At 50.2% G+C, this 21,748-nt stretch overlaps 3 protein-coding genes across 4 annotated transcripts; 1 reads left to right on the top strand and 2 right to left on the bottom strand.

The window, feature by feature from the left end:
- The first annotated feature begins 61 nt into the window (after positions 1–61).
- Positions 62–15,965, top strand: ddx11 (DEAD/H (Asp-Glu-Ala-Asp/His) box helicase 11). Of its 2 annotated transcripts, none has more exons than XM_060060121.1 (28): positions 62–210; positions 509–645; positions 813–1,034; positions 1,144–1,230; positions 1,702–1,841; positions 1,943–2,000; positions 2,111–2,218; positions 3,171–3,258; positions 4,568–4,770; positions 5,429–5,503; positions 5,728–5,805; positions 5,909–5,955; positions 6,137–6,216; positions 6,324–6,365; positions 6,467–6,534; positions 6,644–6,682; positions 6,863–7,022; positions 9,200–9,334; positions 9,595–9,707; positions 10,362–10,434; positions 10,883–10,986; positions 11,541–11,690; positions 12,018–12,086; positions 13,262–13,362; positions 13,459–13,543; positions 14,303–14,378; positions 14,472–14,626; positions 15,487–15,965. In XM_060060121.1, the coding sequence occupies exons 1-28, from the start codon at positions 111–113 to the stop codon at positions 15,520–15,522; spliced, it is 2,829 nt and encodes a 942-aa protein (XP_059916104.1). In that variant the 5' UTR covers positions 62–110; the 3' UTR covers positions 15,523–15,965. The 2 variants fall into 2 exon arrangements, with proteins under 2 accessions (XP_059916104.1, XP_059916105.1); XM_060060122.1 differs by having other exon boundaries at positions 68–210; positions 487–645.
- Positions 15,768–18,577, bottom strand: LOC132463984 (WASH complex subunit 1-like). Its single transcript, XM_060060125.1, has 4 exons — positions 18,205–18,577; positions 17,816–17,968; positions 16,486–16,551; positions 15,768–16,372 (listed from the first exon to the last, which is right to left on the bottom strand). The coding sequence occupies exons 1-4, from the start codon at positions 18,575–18,577 to the stop codon at positions 16,227–16,229; spliced, it is 738 nt and encodes a 245-aa protein (XP_059916108.1). The 3' UTR covers positions 15,768–16,226.
- Positions 18,578–18,627: 50 nt separating this feature from the next.
- On the bottom strand, positions 18,628–21,742 carry LOC132463983 (uncharacterized). Its single transcript, XM_060060124.1, has 3 exons — positions 20,748–21,742; positions 19,941–20,076; positions 18,628–18,939 (listed from the first exon to the last, which is right to left on the bottom strand). The coding sequence occupies exons 1-3, from the start codon at positions 21,611–21,613 to the stop codon at positions 18,628–18,630; spliced, it is 1,314 nt and encodes a 437-aa protein (XP_059916107.1). The 5' UTR covers positions 21,614–21,742.
- Between the last annotated feature and the right edge of the window lie 6 nt (positions 21,743–21,748).

Below are 21,748 nucleotides of genomic sequence, written 5' to 3'. Positions count from 1 at the left end.
CTTACTGGGCGACTCCTTAAAATTAAACGCGCACCCTATGAATTACCTCCCTTGCCATTGGTCAGATTCTATGTCCCTTGGAGTATGTTGGCGCGTTTATTGAAAGACTCATGTTGTCATATACTATATTGTACCCGAGTGAATGTATAGGTGGAGAGGTATATTTCCAAATAATCCTTATCGTCAATAGTTTAGAGAACTTGACAACAGGTACGGTATGATTCTGGACTTCACTAGATGAATAGATAAACCTCGTTTTTAGTACCCGATACTTGTATGGTCGATTTATGTCTATGATCAGATTAGCTGCTTGCATTTCATGTTTTTTTGCCGTATATATGTATGGTAATAAATAACACTTGTGCATCTCTATTGTTGTAATTTGGCTAGATTTGGAAGCTAAGGAGATTTTGATGCCATTTACTTGTGATGACCTACCATTTGAATAACTAGATTACCTCACCCTTTTCTATGTGTGTCATCCAGGAGCACACCTCTCGTTGTACAGGTACTAGCATGGCCAACGAGATCCCCGAATTTCCATTTCCTTACCAGCCCTACCCCATTCAGGAGCAGTTCATGAAAGCTTTGTATGGCGCGTTGGAGGACAGCAAAGTTGGCATCTTTGAGAGTCCCACGGGAACGGTACGCTATGTCTGATGAAAGTGAGATATCGTTTTAGATAGACGAAGATGAGCAACCAACATTAACCCGATTACAATGCCACCACGTATTCTCTCTCTCTCTCTCTCTCTCTCTCTCTCTCTCTCTCTCTCTCTCTCTCTCTCTCTCTCTCTCTCTCTCTCTCTTAGGGCAAATCTCTCAGCCTGATATGTGGAGCCCTTACTTGGCTAAAGGACTTTGAAGAAAGGAAGAGACAGGAGACAGCTGATCTCCTGCAGGAGGGAGAAGCGGTACTTTCTGCTCCCACCACCTCCTCCTCTGCCTCTTCTCAAAACTCCTCAGCAGACCCCGACTGGATCACTGACTTTGTTCAGAAGAAATCAGAGCGTGAACTCGTTTCCAAGATAAAGGTGAGGTTGGGTGTAGCTGATTGAATCTGTCTAATATGTTTGACGTATTATCAGATTAACTGTCGCTTAATGGGAGCATTTGGGGAATTGTTGTTCTGTGACTATTTAGGAGGACGAGATTAAACGGAAGAAGCGCGAGGAACGGCTAGAAATGATAAGACACAACGCTCAGCTAAAATATGCATTCAAAAGAAAGGTAAGCGACTCTGCTGTCTAATGCCATCCTAGGAAACTGATAGTCAAGAATTGTGCTGGCCTGCAAGTGTATTCTATGTTATATTTGTTAAATTTCAAAACACACATTTACACAAACTCATTCACATTTGAGTCAAAGTCACTTGCATTTGAGCCTGAATACATTCGGCGCACCCTATGAAAATCAGCATGGCTAAAATAGTGCAGCAAAAAAATGAAGTGGTGGTCAGGTGCATAGTAGATGAGATCAAAATAAATATAATAAATCCAAACATTCTCTAAAAACACAAGGGCGATTTCAAATAAGTTGATTTGTGCACAAAACACATGTTTAGGAACACATGCACCTTTCATGCAACAAAAACCTTGTGTGTGTGTGTGTGTGTGTGTGTGTGTGTGTGTGTGTGTGTGTGTGTGTGTGTGTGTGTGTGTGTGTGTGTGTGTGTGTGTGTGTGTGTGTGCCCATGAACAGAGCAGTGAGGAGGACGAGGCGCTGAAGCTGCTGCAGCTCAGTAAAGGCGGCGAGGAAGAGGAGGCTTTGGGAGACGCGGAGGAAGAGGAGCTCATTGTGGCCGAGTATGAGAGTGATGACGACTCCAAGACCAAGAGCAAGTACGTACACGCCGCCTCCGTCCTCACTCCCTAACAACAGACCGCTGGGAGGGCAAAGAAGGAAAGGATGTAAAGAATTCCCATTCCTATTCCCAACACAGATTCTGTGGCGGAGCTGACGATGAAGATGATGACTTGGTTGAAGAACATGTGACGAAGGTGTGTGTGTGTGTGTGTGTGTGTGCGTCACACTGAGCTCGAATCCAGTCATGTGTTTGTGTTGCGTATGAATGTTGTGTAACACCCGAGCGTGTTCTGCTGCCTGTCAGATTTACTACTGCAGTCGGACCCACTCCCAGCTGGCCCAGTTTGTGCACGAGGTGCAGAAGAGCGCGTTCTGCCAGGACGTCCGCCTCGTAACTCTCGGCTCACGGCAGGTGAACAACATAAGACTCCTGCGTACACACGGACACATGAGAAGAAGGGTGGTACATCGGTAGATGGGTGGTGTCTTATCGTCCTCAGAGAGGGAATCCATTCACACAGACCACATTCGAACACAGTAGATAGACACTGTACACTAGGCATAATAATATAATGCACAACACAAGACTCAAGACATGCAGACACATAAAAAAATAAAAGGGTTTCTGGTTGCTGACAAGAGAGTTTGATTATTGAGTGCAAGGATGGCAGAAGGAACCTACAGGAAGGCACATGCACGCCACACACGCACATATGCCCACACACACACACTCACTCACTCACTGACATACATACAACCCAATGATGATGAAAAGGGCTGCAGATAACGATTATTTTCATAGTTGACTAATCAATATATTGTATGAATAAGAATAAGTCATGGTTAATTCAAGTTTATTTGTAGAGCCCCAAGTTACACAGGTCCACATTGCATGATAACACTAAGCCCCCCCCCGCCCAGAGGAAAGAGACCGTGAGAAGGAACAGGAAGAGGGATCCCTCCATTCAGGGTTGTCTAGACAAAACAAAGCACGAATTAAGGATGTGTCAAATGAAGTTATCAGAGAGTTTTGGATGAGTTTTAGATTCCACCCATGACCGTAGGCTAGTCTGCTATCAAAGTAAATGCACAGTGACGCTGTATCTAACTCATTAGCGAATGGGAAATGCTGCGCAATTTCCATTAGCTTATGGTGCTAGTCAAGCAGAAGAGGTGGTTGGTCAGTAACTGTTGAGATAACTAGGTATCTAGTAACTGATAACTAGGGCATCATCATCTTCAACAGTCGGCAGGGAAACCGTAGAGAACTGCAGCCATTTTCTGCCTGATAGTCCGGTGCCAGTTAAGGCTATGGGAGTCTGACTCCTTGAACCAGGGCTAACATTATGGTCTGTTTCCTGTAGAATCTTTGCATTAACGAGGATGTGCGTCGCCTGGGCAGCATCCAACGCATCAACGACCGCTGCATGGAGATGCAGAAGAACAAACATGGTGAAGAGAGACCAAATGACGTTGTGCCGTTCCCCAGATACCTCAGCGTGTTATGCACTGCATGCTCGGCAGTCCCTGAAAACATTCAGTCTTGTTTAGCATTCAGGGGGAACCCTCCTTAGGTGATCATCATACAGCCGCTCACACCTTCTTTACCATATATAGTAGACACGTCTGCATTCATGAAACCTCATTATGTTTGAATGTATTCATCCATTGTTAGGCTGAACAGCAGGAACCTTTCTTCTCTTATCTACTAAGGTGTAAGACGGGAAGTCGGTGACCCATTGGTATTATGAGGGTCCCTTGGGACACAGAGGAATAGTTACTTAGATATTACATTTTACTATTCAACCGTGGTTCTTCAATTTAATTGGAACCATGAGAATGTTTCATCTTAGTCTAATTTTGACCTCGTTCTGACCGCATCAGGGTTTGACCTCGTTCTGACCGCATCAGGGTTTGCGCCCCGTCCACACGGGCGAAAGCGATCTTCTCCCCACGCTTTCCTTTGATGCGTTTCAGGAATATCTCCGTAAAGACGGACTCATTGCGAAAACACATCGAGCTGGGGAAGAACGCTGTAGTACATATTCAAGGCGCTGGTTCTCCACAAAAAAGGGGCGCATCAAGCCTGTGTCTATCCAGCCTGCGCGCTGTGTACAAACATTCAGTCGAGGAGGAGAGAGCAGTTGTTAAACCTTTTAGATTGAGCAGAAATACTTTTTAATGTACAGTTAGTAAAAAAATTTACCAAGGGGCTGTATTTTTTATAATATTCAACGCAACTCGGACGTCGCCCAGCTGGTGGGGTTGGCGATGACGTCATCGTTTGCGTTTCAGGCGTCCACACGAATCCGAACGCGAAAACGCATAGGTCCGTTTATATCTTACCCACCCTCCGACCTGGTCTCAGAAAAGTGTTTTTCGGGCACCGAAAACGCCAGATCCGTGTGGACGGTCGCCCCAAACGCACACGACGGATGCGTTTTCACCCAAAAACTGGTTCAAATTACGGCATTTAGGAGACACTTTTATCCAAAGCGACGTACATGGGTTGATACACACATTGACACACCGACGGCGGAGTCAACCATGCCAGGCGACAGCCAGCTGGTCAGGAGCAGTTAGGGTGTCTCGCTCAGGGACACCTCGACACTCGGCTAGGAGGAGCCGGGGATCGAACTAGCAACCTTTCGGTTATAAGACAACTGCTCTACCTCCTGAGCTAAGCCGATCCGTGTGGACGGGGGGCCTAGTTCACCTCTTTTAAACGGTGTTTCTGATTGGATTGACTTTCCTCCTGCAGAGAAGCCGCCGCCGGAGGAAGGGGCCAAGCGCAAGCGGGGTCCGGCCAAGGCCGTGTGCCCGTTCATGGGCGCCACGGCGCTGCAGACCCTCCGCGACGAGGTGCTGGGCGCCGTCAGCGACATCGAGCAGCTGGTCACCCTGGGCCGTAAGACCCACGCCTGTCCGTACTACGCCACGCGCCTCGCCGTCCCCCCGTCCCAGGTGAGCCCCGGCATGGCTCGCTGATTGGTGGTCTGTGTTGACGTCCTGATAGGACGGGGAGTCCGAGTGGTTCACATTTGCGGAAGGAGCACTGAGTTTAAGACACACATTTATTTTCTATCCTCAATTCCTTGCAAGAAAATCATTTTTTTTCTTTCTTTCTTTGTGGTGTTTATCTTATTTTTTTCTATAGATTGAGTAAGATTGAGTAGATTGAGTAACATTTTTTTCTGACGCTTCTCACATTAAAGGGGACATATCATACCACCAGGTGTGAGTGTGATTAGCCGCTACAAGCCGTTTTCAAAATGTGCAGCATTATGACATCACTGGCGGGCGTGTCCACCTAGATGTGTGACGGTTAGTTGAGCAACGTTTGCTACGGTCCACTGGGTAGGCTGGTAGACTGATCTATCAGCACACATCTAGGTGGACACGCCCACTTGTGATGTCAGAAGGGGCACATTTTCAAACCTGCTTGTAATGGCTAATCACACTCACACCTGGTGGTATGATATGTCCTCTTTAATATAGTCTAAGAGGAACGTTTCTTAAAAGTATAAAATATTTTTATAAATGTAAAATAAATAAATAATTGTACGTGAATGAGTGGAGTGATTCTCACGGGTCACTCTGCGGTCGGTCTGGGCTGGGCCAGCTCGTGGTGCTGCCCTATCAGATGGTCCTCCACGCTGCCACCAGGAGAGCCTCTGGGATCCAGCTCAAGGGACAGGTGGGACAAGAGTATCTTCTCATGGATTTACATATACAAATAACCATGGGTCTAAATGGATAATCCCTACCCCCTTCCACTGTTTACATCATTATGATAGCATCCCAATGTTAACAGTGGCTCCTATGTGTCCAGTGAGGCTGATGGCTAATATTATTATAGTACGTCCTTTTGTAAGGCTTTTGTTCAACCGAAACCAACTTCTATTTGCATGTTGAATCCAGATCCTCATCATAGATGAAGCCCACAACCTCAGCGACACCCTCTCCTGTGTACACAGCGTAGAGCTCACAGGGGCCCAGGTACTCACTCACACGCTCTCTCTCTCACATGATTGGCATGTTTGCATTAAGTCCGAATATTACAGTAACTAATTTCCCTTTTTTTTTTTTTTTTTTTCCTCAGTTTTGTCGCGCCTTCTCCCAGCTCAGGCAGTACTCTGAGCGCTATAAGTGAGTCACACACACACACACACACACACACACACACACACACACACACACACACACACACACACACACACACACACACACACACACACACACACACACACACACACACACACACACACACACTGCAGTACTATTCAGTGTGAATGTCCTGCTGAGTCTTGACCTGCTGCATGGTTTTCAGGAGCCGATTAAAGGCCAAGAACCTGATGTACATCAGGCAGATTCTGTTTGTTCTTGAAGGGCTGGTTCAGGTGCTCGGAGGTGAGTCGTGTTGTTGTTGTTGTTGTTGTTGTTGTTGTTGTTGTTGTTGTTGTTGATGTTTTTTGGCTGTGGCGCTTGCTGAATGGTTCTTGCTGGATGCCTTGCAGGTAAGGTGGGTCAGAACCCCCAGAGCCAGACCACCCAGCCAGGTGAGCCGGACGCCTCCCCCACCCCGGGCCTCTCAGCCAATCACGCTCCTGCACGGTTTGGATATCTCCCCGGTAACTAACGACATGATCCCTCTCACCAGGAACGCAACTGCTGACCATTAACGACTTCCTGTTCAAGGCCCAGATAGACAACATCAACCTGTTCAAGGTACCCTCATATTCCATTCATTAAGTAACACCACGTTTATTATGGCCATATATATCAGGTCCACTTGGGCTTTATGGGGGTCTAAAATTTGATTATCTTTTCAATAAAGTTGCAGAGGTACTTCGAGAAGAGCATGATCTGCAGAAAAGTAAGACACACACACACACACACACACACACACACACACACACACACACACACACACACACACACACACACACACACACACACACACACACACACACACACACACACACACACACACACACACACCAGTGTTCCAGGAGACTGCTACTGTGTTGTGAACGGTGCCCCCGTCCTCCCACAGCTCTGTGGCTTCGTGGAGAAGTACGCCGGCTCCGGGGTGACGCCCCGCCCCCAGACGCCCGGCCCCCAGACGCCCGGCGGCCTGAACAAGGAGAACCGCCGCACCGAGGGTCTCAGCCGCTACCTCCAGGCGCTGCAGAAGGGCCCCCCGGCCCCATCGGGTCAGTGTGGTGCGGGGGTCACCAACACAGCGCCCCGTGGCCCCATCGGGTCAGTGTGGTGCGGGGGTCACCAACACAGCGCCCCGTGGCCCCATCGGGTCAGTGTGGTGCGGGGGTCACCCACACACCGTGGCCCCATCGGGTCAGTGCGGTGCGGGGGTCACCAACACAGCGCCCCGTGGCCCCATCGGGTCAGTGTGGTGCGGGGGTCACCCACACACCGTGGCCCCATCGGGTCAGTGCGGTGCGGGGGTCACCCACACACCGTGGCCCCATCGGGTCAGTGTGGTGCAGGGGTCACCCACACACCGTGGCCCCATCGGGTCAGTGTGGTGCGGGGGTCACCCACACACCGTGGCCCCATCGGGTCAGTGTGGTGCGGGGGTCACCCACACGGCGCCCCGCGGCCCCATCGGGTCAGTGCGGTGCGGGGGTCACCCACACGGCGCCCGCGGCCCCATCGGGTCAGTGTGGTGCAGGGGTCACCCACACGGCGCCCCGCGGCCCCATCGGGTCAGTGCGGTGCGGGGGTCACCCACACGGCGCCCGCGGCCCCATCGGGTCAGTGTGGTGCAGGGGTCACCCACACGGCGCCCGCGGCCCCATCGGGTCAGTGTGGTGCGGGGGTCACCCACACACCGTGGCCCCATCGGGTCAGTGTGGTGCAGGGATCACCCACACGGCGCCCGCGGGCCCATCGGGTCAGTGCGGTGCGGGGGTCACCCACACAGCGCCCCGCGGGCCCCAGGCCGCCCGCCTGCACCGCATGAGGCGCCCGCAGGCCGGCTCTAAACATAGCACAGCTCATCCTGGAACGACTCTTTCACACCTTTTTTAAGTCATTGTTGATAATTATTGTGGGAAATCATTAACGTGATCAGTGTCTTCACATAGAGGCATATCATTAATCATTAATAATAATACATAATTAAAGGCAAACTGAGCAAATTTGTTATTTCAGAAGTGTATCAAACTGGGTGCCCTTCGTATGACTCGGTACCCATGAAGTAGCTCTCAGGTTCAAAAAGGTTGGTGACCCCTGATACTATGGTAGTACATCAGTATCTGGTCTAGGGCAGGCTGAACCACATCGGGTCAGTGTGGTAGTACATCAGTATCTGGTCTAGGGCAGGCTGAACCACATCGGGTCAGTGTGGTAGTACATCAGTATCTGGTCTAGGGCAGGCTGAACCACATCGGGTCAGTGTGGTAGTACATCAGTGTCTAGTCTAGGGCAGGCTGAACCACATCGGGTCAGTGTGGTAGTACATCAGTATCTGGTCTAGGGCAGGCTGAACCACATCGGGTCAGTGTGGTAGTACATCAGTATCTGGTCTAGGGCAGGCTGAACCACATCGGGTCAGTGTGGTAGTACATCAGTATCTGGTCTAGGGCAGGCTGAACCACATCGGGTCAGTGTGGTAGTACATCAGTGTCTAGTCTAGGGCAGGCTGAACCACATCGGGTCAGTGTGGTAGTACATCAGTATCTGGTCTAGGGCAGGATTAGCCTGGCTCCGCCCGCCTACGTACTTCCGCTAAATGTTAATTTCCCTTCAGTACTAGGTCTGGATCTGTGGTCTATTCGCAGGGTTTCTGTGGGCTGTCCAATCAACAAACAAAGGGAGTGGCTGAGAACAACGACGTTGAGGTCGTGCGCTAGTTTAGAGTGGGAGTCAAACGTTATCGATTGGTTACGGCAGATCCAGAGTGGCACCGGGCCGATCCAATCGTTTTAAACTCCAACAGACACCCGCCTTCAAGTGAGTTAACGTTTGTCAAAGGAGAGTGGCCAGACTCTCTGTGAGCAAACGGAATGAAGAACGAGAGTCTGGTAGGACCGGGCGAGGGCAGGCTAGGCCACATCACAGAATTTACTTCGGTTTTCTTAATAAGAACCATGAAGTGATTTTGTCAGCTGGAATAACCTCATTTCAATTCACTACAGGGAACTGACTGTAGCCTTCATAACATTTTTTATTATTATTATGCGTGAAAAGCAGGTAATAGGCTTTTTGGCAAATTTAATACGCTCTACCTTTTTAAGTATTGCCCTTGTCTTTACCTTGACATTTTGAATAACCGTTATGTTTTTGTTTTGTAGCAGTTATCACAGTTGTCAGAGCCAAGGGCATGTAGCTCTGTGAAAAATAATGCGTGTGGTATTTGTTGCTGCAGTACCCACGGGCGACCAGCAGGGTCCAGCAGAGGCAGAGCGTGTGCTGGCCGTCTCTCCCATGATGCAGGTGGAGGGCTTCCTCATGGCTCTCACCAACAGCAACAAGGATGGAAGGGTGGTGGTCCACAGACAAGGTGCCCATGGGGGGGTTGGTTCAGTCGGCTCATCACTGTAATACAGAGGCTTAGATCGTATGTGGAGGCGCAAGTAAAACCTGAGAGTGGGTGATGAAGTACCAAAAACCCTGACAAATGAAAAAGTGAAATACATGCAGAATTGTATAAAGGTTAAATTATATATAATTTAACCTTTATTATAGGTTAAATCCATCCTCCCAAGGTATATTTTTCGCGCATTTATTTCAATGTTTTCTATAATTGTTTGGCATGTCCAGGAACGCTGTCAGAGAGCTCGGTCAAGTTCCTGCTTCTGAATCCAGCGGTCCACTTCGCCCAGGTGCTAACAGAGTGTCGCGCTGTCATCATAGCTGGAGGAACCATGCAGCCCGTAAGGTCCCTCCTCCTCCTCCTCCTCCTCCTCCTCCCTAAATAACACTGTCTCAGTCAATGAGCATTGTCCCTTCTTCCTCCTCCTCCTCCTCCTCCTCCTCCTCCTCCCTAAATAACACTGTCTCAGTCAATGAGCATTGTCCCTTCTTCCTCCTCCTCCTCCTCCTCTTCCTCCCTAAATAACACTGTGTCTCAGTCAATGAGCAGCGTCCCTTCTTCACCCTCCTCCTCCTCCTCCTCCTCCTCTTCCTCCTCCTCCTCCTCCTCCCTAAATAACACTGTGTCTCAGTCAATGAGCATTGTCCCTTCTTCCTCCTCCTCCTCCTCCTCCTCCTCCTCCTCCTCCTCCTCCTCCCTAAATAACACTGTGTCTCAGTCAATGAGCATTGTCCCTTCTTCCTCCTCCTCCTCCTCCTCCTCCTCCTCCTCCTCCTCCTCCTAAATAACAATGTGTCTCAGTCAATGAGCATTGTCCCTTCTTCCTCCTCCTCCTCCTCCTCCTCTTCCTCCCTAAATATCACTGTCAGTCAATGAGCTGCGTCCCTTCTTCCTCCTCCTCCTCCTCCTCCTCCTCTTCCTCCCTAAATATCACTGTGTCAGTCAATGAGCTGCGTCCCTTCTCCCCCTCACCCCCCTTCGGGACGGCTGGCAGGTGTCTGACTTCAAGCAGGAGCTGCTGTTTTCTGCGGGGGTGGCGCCGGAGCGCATCACAGAGTTCTCCTGCGGTGAGCGCCCTCTCATCTCAGCCCGAGACATCGCCTTCTTTTAGGTTCTACATTTGTCTTCGTTTATGTTTTATGTATGTGTGCAGAGGAGTCCGCGTCGGAGTTTAATTAGAGTCGTGCTTCGGTTCTGTGACGGGCGGCCAACCAGAGCAGGATATTGGAGCCGGGAATAAATCTAGGGGGGTGCATGTGTGTCGATGCTTCAGCGGTTGATGGGTGTACTCGGAAGGTTGTGTCAATCAATCAATACATAGACGGAACGGATGTGAAAAAGACAGGATATCAGGGGAGGAATAAACCTTAGGAGAGTGTATAGGTATTGATCCTTCCTCGGTTGATGTGCGTACCCGGCAGTGTCAATCAATCCGGTATTATTGTGAGAGACCAGTGGAGTCCGGTCCTCCGTGTCCGTGATGCTTCCTGCTCTGTGGTCTCCTTCGGCCTGCAGGCCACGTCATCCCCCCCGGGAACATCCTGCCTCTGGTGATGAGCAGCGGGCCGTCGGGACAGGAGCTGGAGTTCACCTTCCAGAACAGAGACACCCCCCGCATGGTAACGCTCACACACCGCTCAGAACGGAACCGCCGCAGCTAGAATACTAGAGCCTAACCTCACCAAACCCTGACCTTAACCTCACCAAACCCTGACAGTAACCTCACTAAACCCTGACAGTAACCTCACTAAACCCTGACAGTAACCTCACTAAACCCTGACCTTAACCTCACTAAACCCTGACAGTAACCTCACTAAACCCTGACAGTAACCTCACTAAACCCTGACAGTAACCTCACTAAACCCTGACAGTAACCTCACTAAACCCTGACAGTAACCTCACTAAACCCTGACAGTAACCTCACTAAACCCTGACAGTAACCTCACTAAACCCTGACAGTAACCTCACTAAACCCTGACCCTAACCCCACCAAACCCTGACCCTAACCTCACCAAACCCTGAAGGTTACCCCACTAAACCCTGAAGGTAACCTCACTAAACCGAGACATTATTGTATAAGACAATTTCAAAAAGAAAGTCCGCATAGTTTTTCCCAAGTGCGTCTCTTCTTCTCCTCCCAAATGAAAGCCCTTTGCATGTGGCCTGTCGACAGATGGACGAGACAGGCCGGGTGCTCTTCAACCTGTGCACCGTGGTTCCAGGTGGCGTGGTCTGCTTCTTCCCCTCTTATGAGTACTCCCGGAGGACGCTTGCCCACTGGGACTCCAGCGGAGCCCTGGCACGTCTGGCTGCCAAGAAAAAGGTGTGTGGAATGATGGTCTCTGTCGTGCACGTCCTTTGGCCCAGAAGACCAAATGACCTGCGCAGGGATTTGTCTATTCTGAGGTCTGTGTGGCTGTAGGCAGGGGTATGCTGATATGTTTATTCGAGTACAATTTATGATGCTTGGTCACAGAAGTGGCGTTGGAAATGTGCTTTCAAACCCATAATAGTTTTTTGTCTGGATAGATAGGAAAATAATTTTCATTTGCAAAATAAAATTGAATTACAGCACATTGACGGGGCTTGTGTGCCATGAGTGTTGCCAATTGTACCGATTTAAGAAACAATAAAAACCATCTCTTTTCAGATTTTCCAGGAGCCCAAGAAGGCAAACCAGGTGGAGCAAGTTCTGGGGGAATTCTCCCGCTGCATTCAGGTACACACACACACACACACACACACACACACACACACACACACACACACACACACACACACACACACACACACACACACACACACACACACACACACACACACACACACACACACACACACACACACACACACACACACACACACACACACACACACACACACACACACACACACACACACACACACACACACACTTCTCCCTTCTCCCCATCGTCACTCTTTCAAAGTACTTCTGAGAACCCCCCCCCCCCCTCTGACCCCCAGACTCTCTCCTCTCCTCCCTCATCGTCTCTGTCTTTCTTTCACCTTCTCTCTGCTGTCCAGAGAGTCCAGAGGTCCATCTTTTTTTAATCTCTCTCTAACTGGCATTTTGTTTTGTCTGTTTTGATCTCATCCCCCTCTCCGTCCCTCTCTCTTTATATCTCTGTGTCTCTCTCTCTTCCACCCCCCTCTCCGTCTCTCTCTTTATATCTCTGTGTCTCTCTCTCTTCCATCCCCCTCTCCGTCCCTCTCTCTTTATATCTCTGTGTCTCTCTCTCTTCCACCCCCCTCTCCGTCTCTCTCTTTATATCTCTGTGTCTCTCTCTCTTCCATCCCCCTCTCCGTCCCTCTCTCTTTATATCTCTGTGTCTCTCTTCCACCCCCCTCTCCGTCCCTCTCTCTTTATATCTCTGTGTCTCTCTCTCTCTTCCACCCCCCTCTCCGTCCCTCTCTCTTTATATCTCTGTGTCTCTCTCTCTTCCATCCCCCTCTCCGTCCCTCTCTTTATATCTCTGTGTCTCTCTCTCTTCCATCCCCCTCTCCGTCCCTCTCTCTTTATATCTCTGTGTCTCTCTCTCTTCCACCCCCCTCTCCGTCCCTCTCTCTTTATATCTCTGTGTCTCTCTCTCTTCCATCCCCCTCTCCGTCTCTCTCTTTATATCTCTGTGTCTCTCTCTCTTCCACCCCCCTCTCCGTCTCTCTCTCTTTATATCTCTGTGTCTCTCTCTCTTCCACCCCCCTCTCCGTCCCTCTCTCTTTATATCTCTGTGTCTCTCTCTTCCACCCTCCTGTATATTGTCCTTTTATTTTTTAGATGTAATGTCAGAGCTCCTTACCCTCCTCACCTTCTTCTTGTGTGTGTGTGTGTGTGTGTGTGTGTGCGCGTGTACGTGTACGTGTGCGTGTGCGTAGCGCTGTGCCGCGGACGGCGGGGCACTCACGGGAGCTCTGCTCTTCTCTGTCGTCGGAGGGAAGATGAGCGAGGGCATCAACTTCTCTGATGACCTGGGCAGGTGTGTGTGTGTGTGTGTGTGTGTGTGTGTGTGTGTGTGTGTGTGTGTGTGTACAGTAACAGCTGGACTGTGCTGCTGTTCTTCGGGTCCTGACAGGTGTGTGGTGATGGTGGGAATGCCGTATCCCAACATCAAGTCTCCAGAGCTTCAGGAGAAGATGGCTTACCTGGACAAGCATCTGGTAGACCCCCCCCCACCCTTCGTCTAAAGCCTCAATTGTCTGGGCCCAGTTTTTCAAACAATTTCATCTGGATCAAATTGATCCGGGTTTGGGAATCCCATGTTTTGCCATCCAGGATCACCTGATCCATCTTAGTTTATGCCAGTTTTTAAAGGAACTTTGGATTTGATCACTGTGATCCAAATGCAAAATTTCAGGATAACCAACTGAATCCACCCTTCCAATGTGAGCAGGATAATCCTGTTTTTTGGATCAAATAGATCCCAAACCGAGTTCAATGTTTTGAAAAACCCAAAGGGCAGGTTTGATCCAGATCAAATGTAAAGTTGGATTCCATGATCGGATTTTATTTCGGAATCCCTCTTCTTTGAAAAACCCATTTCCAAGATTTGATCCAATCCCTGACCCAAAATCCCAGTGGATTACTTTTGAAAACCTTGGTCCTCACCATGTGTGAATATTAGATCAGGATTTGGTGGTTCCATTGTCATACCCATGGCAATAAACAGCTTAAATACACAATGGACAAATTAACCCTGACGCACTTTACACATATCCACAGCTTTTATCTTGTTTATTTTTACAGTTTTTAATATTTATACTTGTTTTAAGATCTATACACACTATGTGTGCTCTCAGAAATCAATGTTGTATGACTGCCTATCAGCACATTGTTCGGTTTGTTCGAGCCTCAAAGATGATTTTCTGTTACGACAGACGATGAAGCTTTGTGAATCTGAATCCCCGTCCCCCTCTCAGCCCCACACGGCAGGCCGGAGCCCGGGCCAGGCCCTGATAGAGAACCTCTGCATGAGGGCCGTCAACCAGTCCATCGGTGAGCACCAGGCCTCCACCAGAACCAGCGCCGTGGTCCCAGTCCGGCAGTAGGTGGCGCTGACGTGTTTCCCCTCCGATCTGTCTCTTAAAGGACGAGCGATCCGTCACCGTGGCGACTACTCGTCCATCGTGCTCTGCGACAGGAGATACTCTCGGCCCGCCACCGTCGCCAAACTCCCCGAGTGGATCCGGAGCCAGACGCAGGTGCACGCCTCCTTCGGGACGGCGTTCGCCGCCCTGCGGAAGGTGAGCGACCAACGCCCTCGTCGATCTAATGGGGTGATCCAGACTCCTCGGACGCCAGCCTTCCGAGTTGCACCTGTGACGTAATTTTCCGGTCTCGGAGCACTTATAGCGTTCCCGTTCGTCTTTGGGATTGTTTTTCATGAAATTGGCTAGTCGTTGTTTATTGTTAGCTACATTAGCCTCTTTAGCAAACCAGCTCAAAATCAAACACAACTTTACATTGTATTGCACGCACAGCAAGACCGTGCAATGCATAAATTGGTGACCGTAATAAAGTAGCAATGTCATCAAGTGTGTAAGAGCCTTTAAAATCAACATTAAAATGACCAACGTGGTACAAATACGCAGAAAATAAATCTTACAGGCGCAGCCATTTTTGTTGAGAGCGCAGTGTTTCCCACACATTGACGAGACTATGGCGACCCGCCATAGTCTAATTTCGGCCGCCATAGTCTCTGCGTGCACATGAATTATTATTATTATTATTTTTATTTTTTTTGCTCAGACGAAGTTCGTGTCGCTCTCATTGGGATTGCATGAGAGCACGAAGTTCGGCTGTCTGCCTGCGACTGACAGCCGGCCGACAGCCCCCCCCCGGACATGCACCCCCCCCCCCCTCCCATAGTCTCCAAAATTTCTGTGGGAAACACTGAGAGCGTCATCACTGAACTCCCGACCAAAAGGGGGCGTGCCTCTGGGAAATGACGCAGGAAAGTTGGGAGATTTCCCCACTTGCAACTAGGAAGGCTGGTGTCCGAGGCATCTGGAACACACCATTATTCTGATCCCTGTTCAGATGGGCTGTTCTGACACCTGAACCAAGCCGTCCGCTCATTTGTGTTCTTCCTTTGCTCCTTTAGTTCTTCGTGGAAAAGAAGAAACAGCAGGCTGTGTAGTTTTGGACTCAAGGCAGCCCTCAGACGCCGATATATCGCTCTGTAGGTGTATTGTCATTGTATGCTTTTGTTGTTCTATCTTTTTATAATCTTCTAATTTAATTATGTGCATGTTTTCGTGCCCATGAGTTGATGTTAACGGCTACTAGTGTATTTAATGGGGCAGGTATGTTATTTTATGCAAAACTGTATAAAGATGAATATGAAATATAAATATGTTCAATATCAAATTACTTCATTACAAAAATATTTAAAATCACTTTATTCAATGGAAAATGTGTTTTACTGCATTTCAATAAATCTCTTATGGAAATATACCACTTTTTATACAATTATCTCCATTACACCGTCACTCATCCGTGACTGTTTCCATTGCCATGGGATGTAACTTAGCACTGTTAAGTTTCACTGTTCACCATCACAACAATGTACACCGAAATAGGCATCGGAACGAAAAGGCATTTCAGTCATTAATCTCTATTCCCTCCGAGACCACAACTCTATCTACATCTGCCGGCGGATCTCTAGTCCGTTACACCGGGAGCTAGTCAGTCAGTGAACGCTGATAGGACGCCGTCCACCACGGCCACGCCTCCCAGCCCTCATCGTCCTCTGGGATTGGCTGGTGGACGCTGTCCATCACGGCCACGCCTCCCAGCCCTCATCGTCCTCTGGGATTGGCTGGTGGACGCTGTCCATCACGGCTATGCCTCCCAGTCCTCATCGTCCTCTTGGATTGGCTGAGGGGCGGGAAGTGGGGGTATGACATCAGACATTCGAGCGAATGCCCCGCTGGGGCCGAGAGATGAATTGACCGCCTCTCCGCCGGCCGGACCCTTACCGGATATACCTGGGGGGGGGGGGGGGGGAGAGAATGTGTTGCTTCTTCACAGCTGGTCCACACACAAACACACACACACACCGCTCTTACTGGCCGGTTTATTACCCCAAGGAGACGCTCACCTTTCCTGCGCATGGACAGCTTGTTGAAGAGATCAGACATGAAGTCTCCTCCACCGGCTGCTGCTCCTACTGACACACACACACACACACACACACACACACACACACACACACAGTAGGGATTGTCAGTCTCCTCCTGACCTCCTAGTGTAGCGGGCTGCATAATCACAGCCCGCCTGTAGCCGGTCCCCGGCCGACTCCCCCGCACTCAGAAAATGAATAAATAAGCCAGCCGACGGTAATGGAAGGAGTACACTGTCAGTAGAAGGTCAGACGTTAAAAACCCAGACTGCCGCCCGACCAGCTCCTTAATGAAGCTGCCATTTGGAGAACAAAGGTCACGGGGCCGTGGCGGGGCCTAGCCCGATGACATCACAACATCGCACGCCGTTTTCCACGGGAGAGTGCGCCCCCGGGGCTGCCGTGAGCGTTGTCGTTCGGTTTGCGGCGCCCGTTTATTTTCTGCCGCGGTGCAAAAGGAGGCGTGGCACGCTAGACGACGTTAAAGGTCCCATGGCGTGCCACCAGGTGTGAGTGTAATTAGCCGTCACAAGCCGTTTGGAAAATCTGCCCCTTATGACATCACACGTGGGTGTGTCCACCTAGATGTGTGACGGGTAGATGAGCGTCGTTTGCTGCAGTCCACTGGGTAGGCTGGTAGACCGATCTATCCAGCACACATCTAGGTGGACACGCCCACCTGTGGTGTCATAAGATTTTCAAAACGGCTTGTAAGGCCCCGTCCACACGGAGCCGATTTTTTGGTGAAACCGCGTAAGTCTTAAGTCTTAAGTCCGAAACCGCACATTTCTGAAACCATGTCCGAGGGTGGTTTCGTGTTAGGATTCGTGGGGACGCCTGAAACGCAAACGATGACGTCGTTAGCCCCCCCGCCAGCTGGGCGACGTCCGAGTTGCCTTGCATTTTTTTATTCATTATTTTATTTGTATTCTTTTTGCAGCTTTAAATAAAGCCCCTTGATACATTAAAAAGTATTTCTGCTCAATGTAAAAGGTTGAATCTCCTCGTGACTGAATGTTTGTATACAGCGCGCAGGCTGTATGAGCGCAGGCTCAATGCGCTCCACATTTTTCCGTTGAGAACCAGCGCCTTGATTATGTACTACACCGTTCTTCCCCGGCTCGATGCGGCTTCGCAATTAATCCGTCTTTACGGAGATATTCCTGAAATGCATAAAAACGAAACCGAAACCGTTCTCGCCCGTTTCGGCTCCGTGTGGACGGGGCCTCGGGCTAACCACGCCACGCCTGGTGGCGAGCCACGGGACCCTTAACGGAAGCAGACGGCGTTCCTGCGGCGGTCCGCTCACCTTGCTCCTGCTCCTTCTGCTTCCTCTTCTCCATCTTGCGGTCTTTGACGTCGCGCAGCGCGGCTTTGCCGATGCCGCCGGCGTTGCGGATGGACTCCAGCAGGTTGGCGCGCCCGTTGGACGGCTGCGCCCCCCCGCTGGGCGCCACGGGCCCTGTGGAGAGAAGGAGAGGGGGGGGGGGGGGGGGGGGTCCAGCGGTTGGTTTGAGTTGACAAATACAATGTTAGCTTCTTTTTCAGCCATCATCTGCTTTTAATCTTTTAATTCATTCGTTATCTTTGTTTATGTTTGTTGCTACCGTGTGTCTGGATACTGCACAGAGTCTGTGTGTGTGTGTGTGTGTGTGTGTGTGTGTGTGTGTGTGTGTGTGTGTGTGTGTGTGTCGTTACCTGAGCGCGGTGCAGGCTGCGCCGCGGCGCTGGCACCCGTGAGTGGGGCGGGGGGAGGGGGAGGGGGGGGAGGCGGAGGGGGAGGGGGGGGGGCTGCCCCGGGGATGGTCGGGGGGGCGGGAGCAGAGGAGGGAGGGGGCGGGGGGGGTGGGGGAGGAGGGGGCGGAGGGGGGGGAACCACAGCCTGGAACGGAGCTCCTGAAAGGGAAGAGGAATCAGCATGAGGCCCCGGCAGCACCGGGAGGGGGGGGGGGGGGGGGGGCTGCACCGGGAGGGGGGGGGGGGGGGCTGCACCAGGAGTCGCTCCAATAAGAGCCATGGTTTGGGTTTTTGAGTCCCCTCGGTGTCTCGCCGTTGGGATGGCCTCACACATTAGGCCATAGAAATGAGTTCAAACAAACCCAAAACAAAATCCCATTAATATCAATCCAGACTAGAAGGTGCCGTTCGCAAGATCCAACGGGATCTCTCTCTCTGTATGTGTATGTGTATGTGTATGTGTGTGTGTGTGTGTGTGTGTGTGTGTGTGTGTGTGTGTGTGTGTGTACCAGGCTGGGCGGAGAAGGAGGGCAGGTGGGGGAGGCTGTGTGTGGGGCCGGAGGGGGCGATCCCCGGCCCCAGGTCGGCGCTGTACGACAGGTCGTCCGCGATGCCGGGCAGGTCGGGCAGGTAGGACGGCACGTCGATCTCCGGCACCTGGCCCAGATCCGGAACGTAGAAGTAGCTCTCGGCCGTCTGGCGGGAGATCAAAGGTCACGGACCGTCACAAGTTATTTGGGAAAACTGGGGAAAAGCTTGCTGGAAGGAGACCGGGAGACAGGGATGAACAGGACAGTAGGGGCAGTTAGAGGTACGGTCCCACATTGGGGTATTCAAATCACCACCGAATCAGGAGCAGGTCGCCCGAGGGTAACGGTGTCAATCATCTCGTTTAAAGCCCTTGTGACTCTTGCCGCTCTATAGGAATAATTATTATTATCAATTAATATAATTAGATTAAAACTTCAAGCTTTGGATTTGGTTCATCTAAATGCAAGGAGATCCTAATTCAGGGGAAATGGTAGCAGAAACATTTAGCGAAGGTTTTCCCTTCGGAAATACGGTACTTCAATTACGTTCTCACGTAATTATGTAGTCTGCCGCGTTCATGAGGGGAGGACGGACTCAAAGCTTTGAGTGTGTCTTGGGAGAAACGCTGTATTCATCTCAGCTTCTCATCACGTGATACAGCGCAACAATGCCCCCTAGTGACTCAGCTAAATTACACATTTGCAAGGACACCTCACTTTCAAGCACCAGTAACACTTGATTAGAAATGGGGGGGGGGTGAGTGAGGGGGTATGGGCAAGTGGCAGCACGCCTATTTGTTGAAAGTCACCCCTCCCCACTGAAATAGTACATTGTACCCCTCAATACACATCCGTGCCGGCTTGTTTATTGAAACACTACATGCAAATTCTACCCATCGATTTTTGGTGCAGAATTACTAATAAGTGTCTGAATTCCCCCTATTCCCTGCCTTACCTGTTCCCAACATTGTGTACTATATAGCGTTCCCTTTATAAGGATTAAGGAGTGAGGGAACAAGGCTGTTGGTGTTTGTCAGCGTTTTGTCAGTTCCCATTGGGCAGTCCTCTCTTTTCTTGAGCTTCTTGGTGGAAGGCAGCCACCTATTCCCTTCACGGTAATGTCATTGAGCAATAAATATCTGGAAGGATCCCAGAAGCGCGGCGCACCTGTCGCTCCAGCTGCTCTCTCTTGGTGATGGACAGCGGAGCGTCAAAGGGCTTCGCCTCTTTCTCCGTCTCCAGGGCGTTGTGGGTCTTCGTCACGGCCCCCGCCAACGGGTCCAGGAGAACATACTTCTTATACCTTTCAGACAGACACAGACACAGACACAGACACAGACACAGACACACACACACACACACACACACACACACACACACACACACACACACACACACACACACACACACACACACACAACCGAAAATGTGGTTTATACACCATTGGCCAGCCTATTGAAGCATAGGGTAAGTGTATTCTATTATTGTGCTGATTAGTCTTGCAGGTACCCAGCCCCTATGGGCTCGTAGGACACTGGAAGAACCATACAAATTATAATAATATAGATCAGTGAAAGATAAAAGAAAATAACTATACCCACGGCACATACAAAATCCTAATGAGGGTCAACACCAAAGCAAAAACCACCTCTTTCCCAAGCAACTTTTAAAACGAAGAAGTCCTTAGGTCAACACGACTAGGACATGGGACATTAGGCCCCGTCCAAACGGGCGAAAGCGATCTTCTCCCCACTGTTTTCTTTTGATGCGTTTCAGGACGCCGGACCCGTCTGGACGGTCGCCCAAACGCACACGACTTTTTGCGTTTTTCACCCAAAATTCGGTTCCGTGTGGACGGGGCCTTTAGATACGACATGAGGTGGTGTTTTCGGATGGGGGGGGGGGGGGGGGGGGTCGACTCACAGGTTCTCGGTGGTGTTTTCGGATGAGGGGGGGGGGGGGGGGTCGACTCACAGGTTCTCGGTGGTGTTGAAGAGCAGCAGGGAGCTGACGGAGGAGATGTTCCGGGGGAGCCCTCCGAGGCCTTCCTCCGTCTCGTCCTCTGACCTCTTCTTGTTGCTCACACACAGGGGGAGGTACAGCAGCTTCTCCTGAGAGGACACACACACACACGCACACGCACGCACACACACACACACACACACACACACACACAGACACAACCAGACGCACGCACGCACACACGCACACGCACACACACACACACACACACACAACCAGACACACCCACACACACACACACACACACACACACACACACACACACACACACACAACCAGACACACAGACACACACACACACACACACAAGGCAAGATAAGAGCTTTGTCCCAGGCCTGCTTAATATGAATAATGCAAATGAGGAGGGGTTGAAGCAATATGTGCGCAAATGGTACATGGTAAACGCTACCATGTAGGACTGCCGGGGAAAGGGAGGGGAGGACAACAGAGATGGAAGCGCCTTCAATAATAAATAAGTGCACCAAAAAAAAAAATTGGCCAGCTGTATTTCCATTTCCCTCGATTTGACACACACACACACACACACACACACACACACACACACACACACACACACACACACACACACACACACACACACACACACACACACACACACACACACACACACACACACACACACACACACACACTTTCCCTTCCTGGTTTGCTGAGGGGGGGAATATTTTGCGGCCATTTACGATAAATAATGCATGACACTTCCTTTCATTGTACCATGCAGGCAGATTTGTAAATAAAGACCCTGTATTCGCATAATTACTTTGCTGGCCTCTCTTACAATGCCCATTTACAGACATACACTGTCCTACAGCCCATCATTAAACATTGCTTACAGATTATAATACATCTCATTTATTATATCTAAGCAGCAGCCGCTATATTTGCATATCAAACCAAAAACTAAATGTCCACCAAGTTAACAATATAAAAAA

Source organism: Gadus macrocephalus, chromosome 9 (genome assembly GCF_031168955.1).
Source record: "Gadus macrocephalus chromosome 9, ASM3116895v1".
NCBI lineage: Eukaryota > Metazoa > Chordata > Actinopteri > Gadiformes > Gadidae > Gadus > Gadus macrocephalus.
The sequence above is the reverse complement of the archived record's forward strand: the minus strand, read 5'-3'. Positions and strand labels throughout refer to the sequence as shown.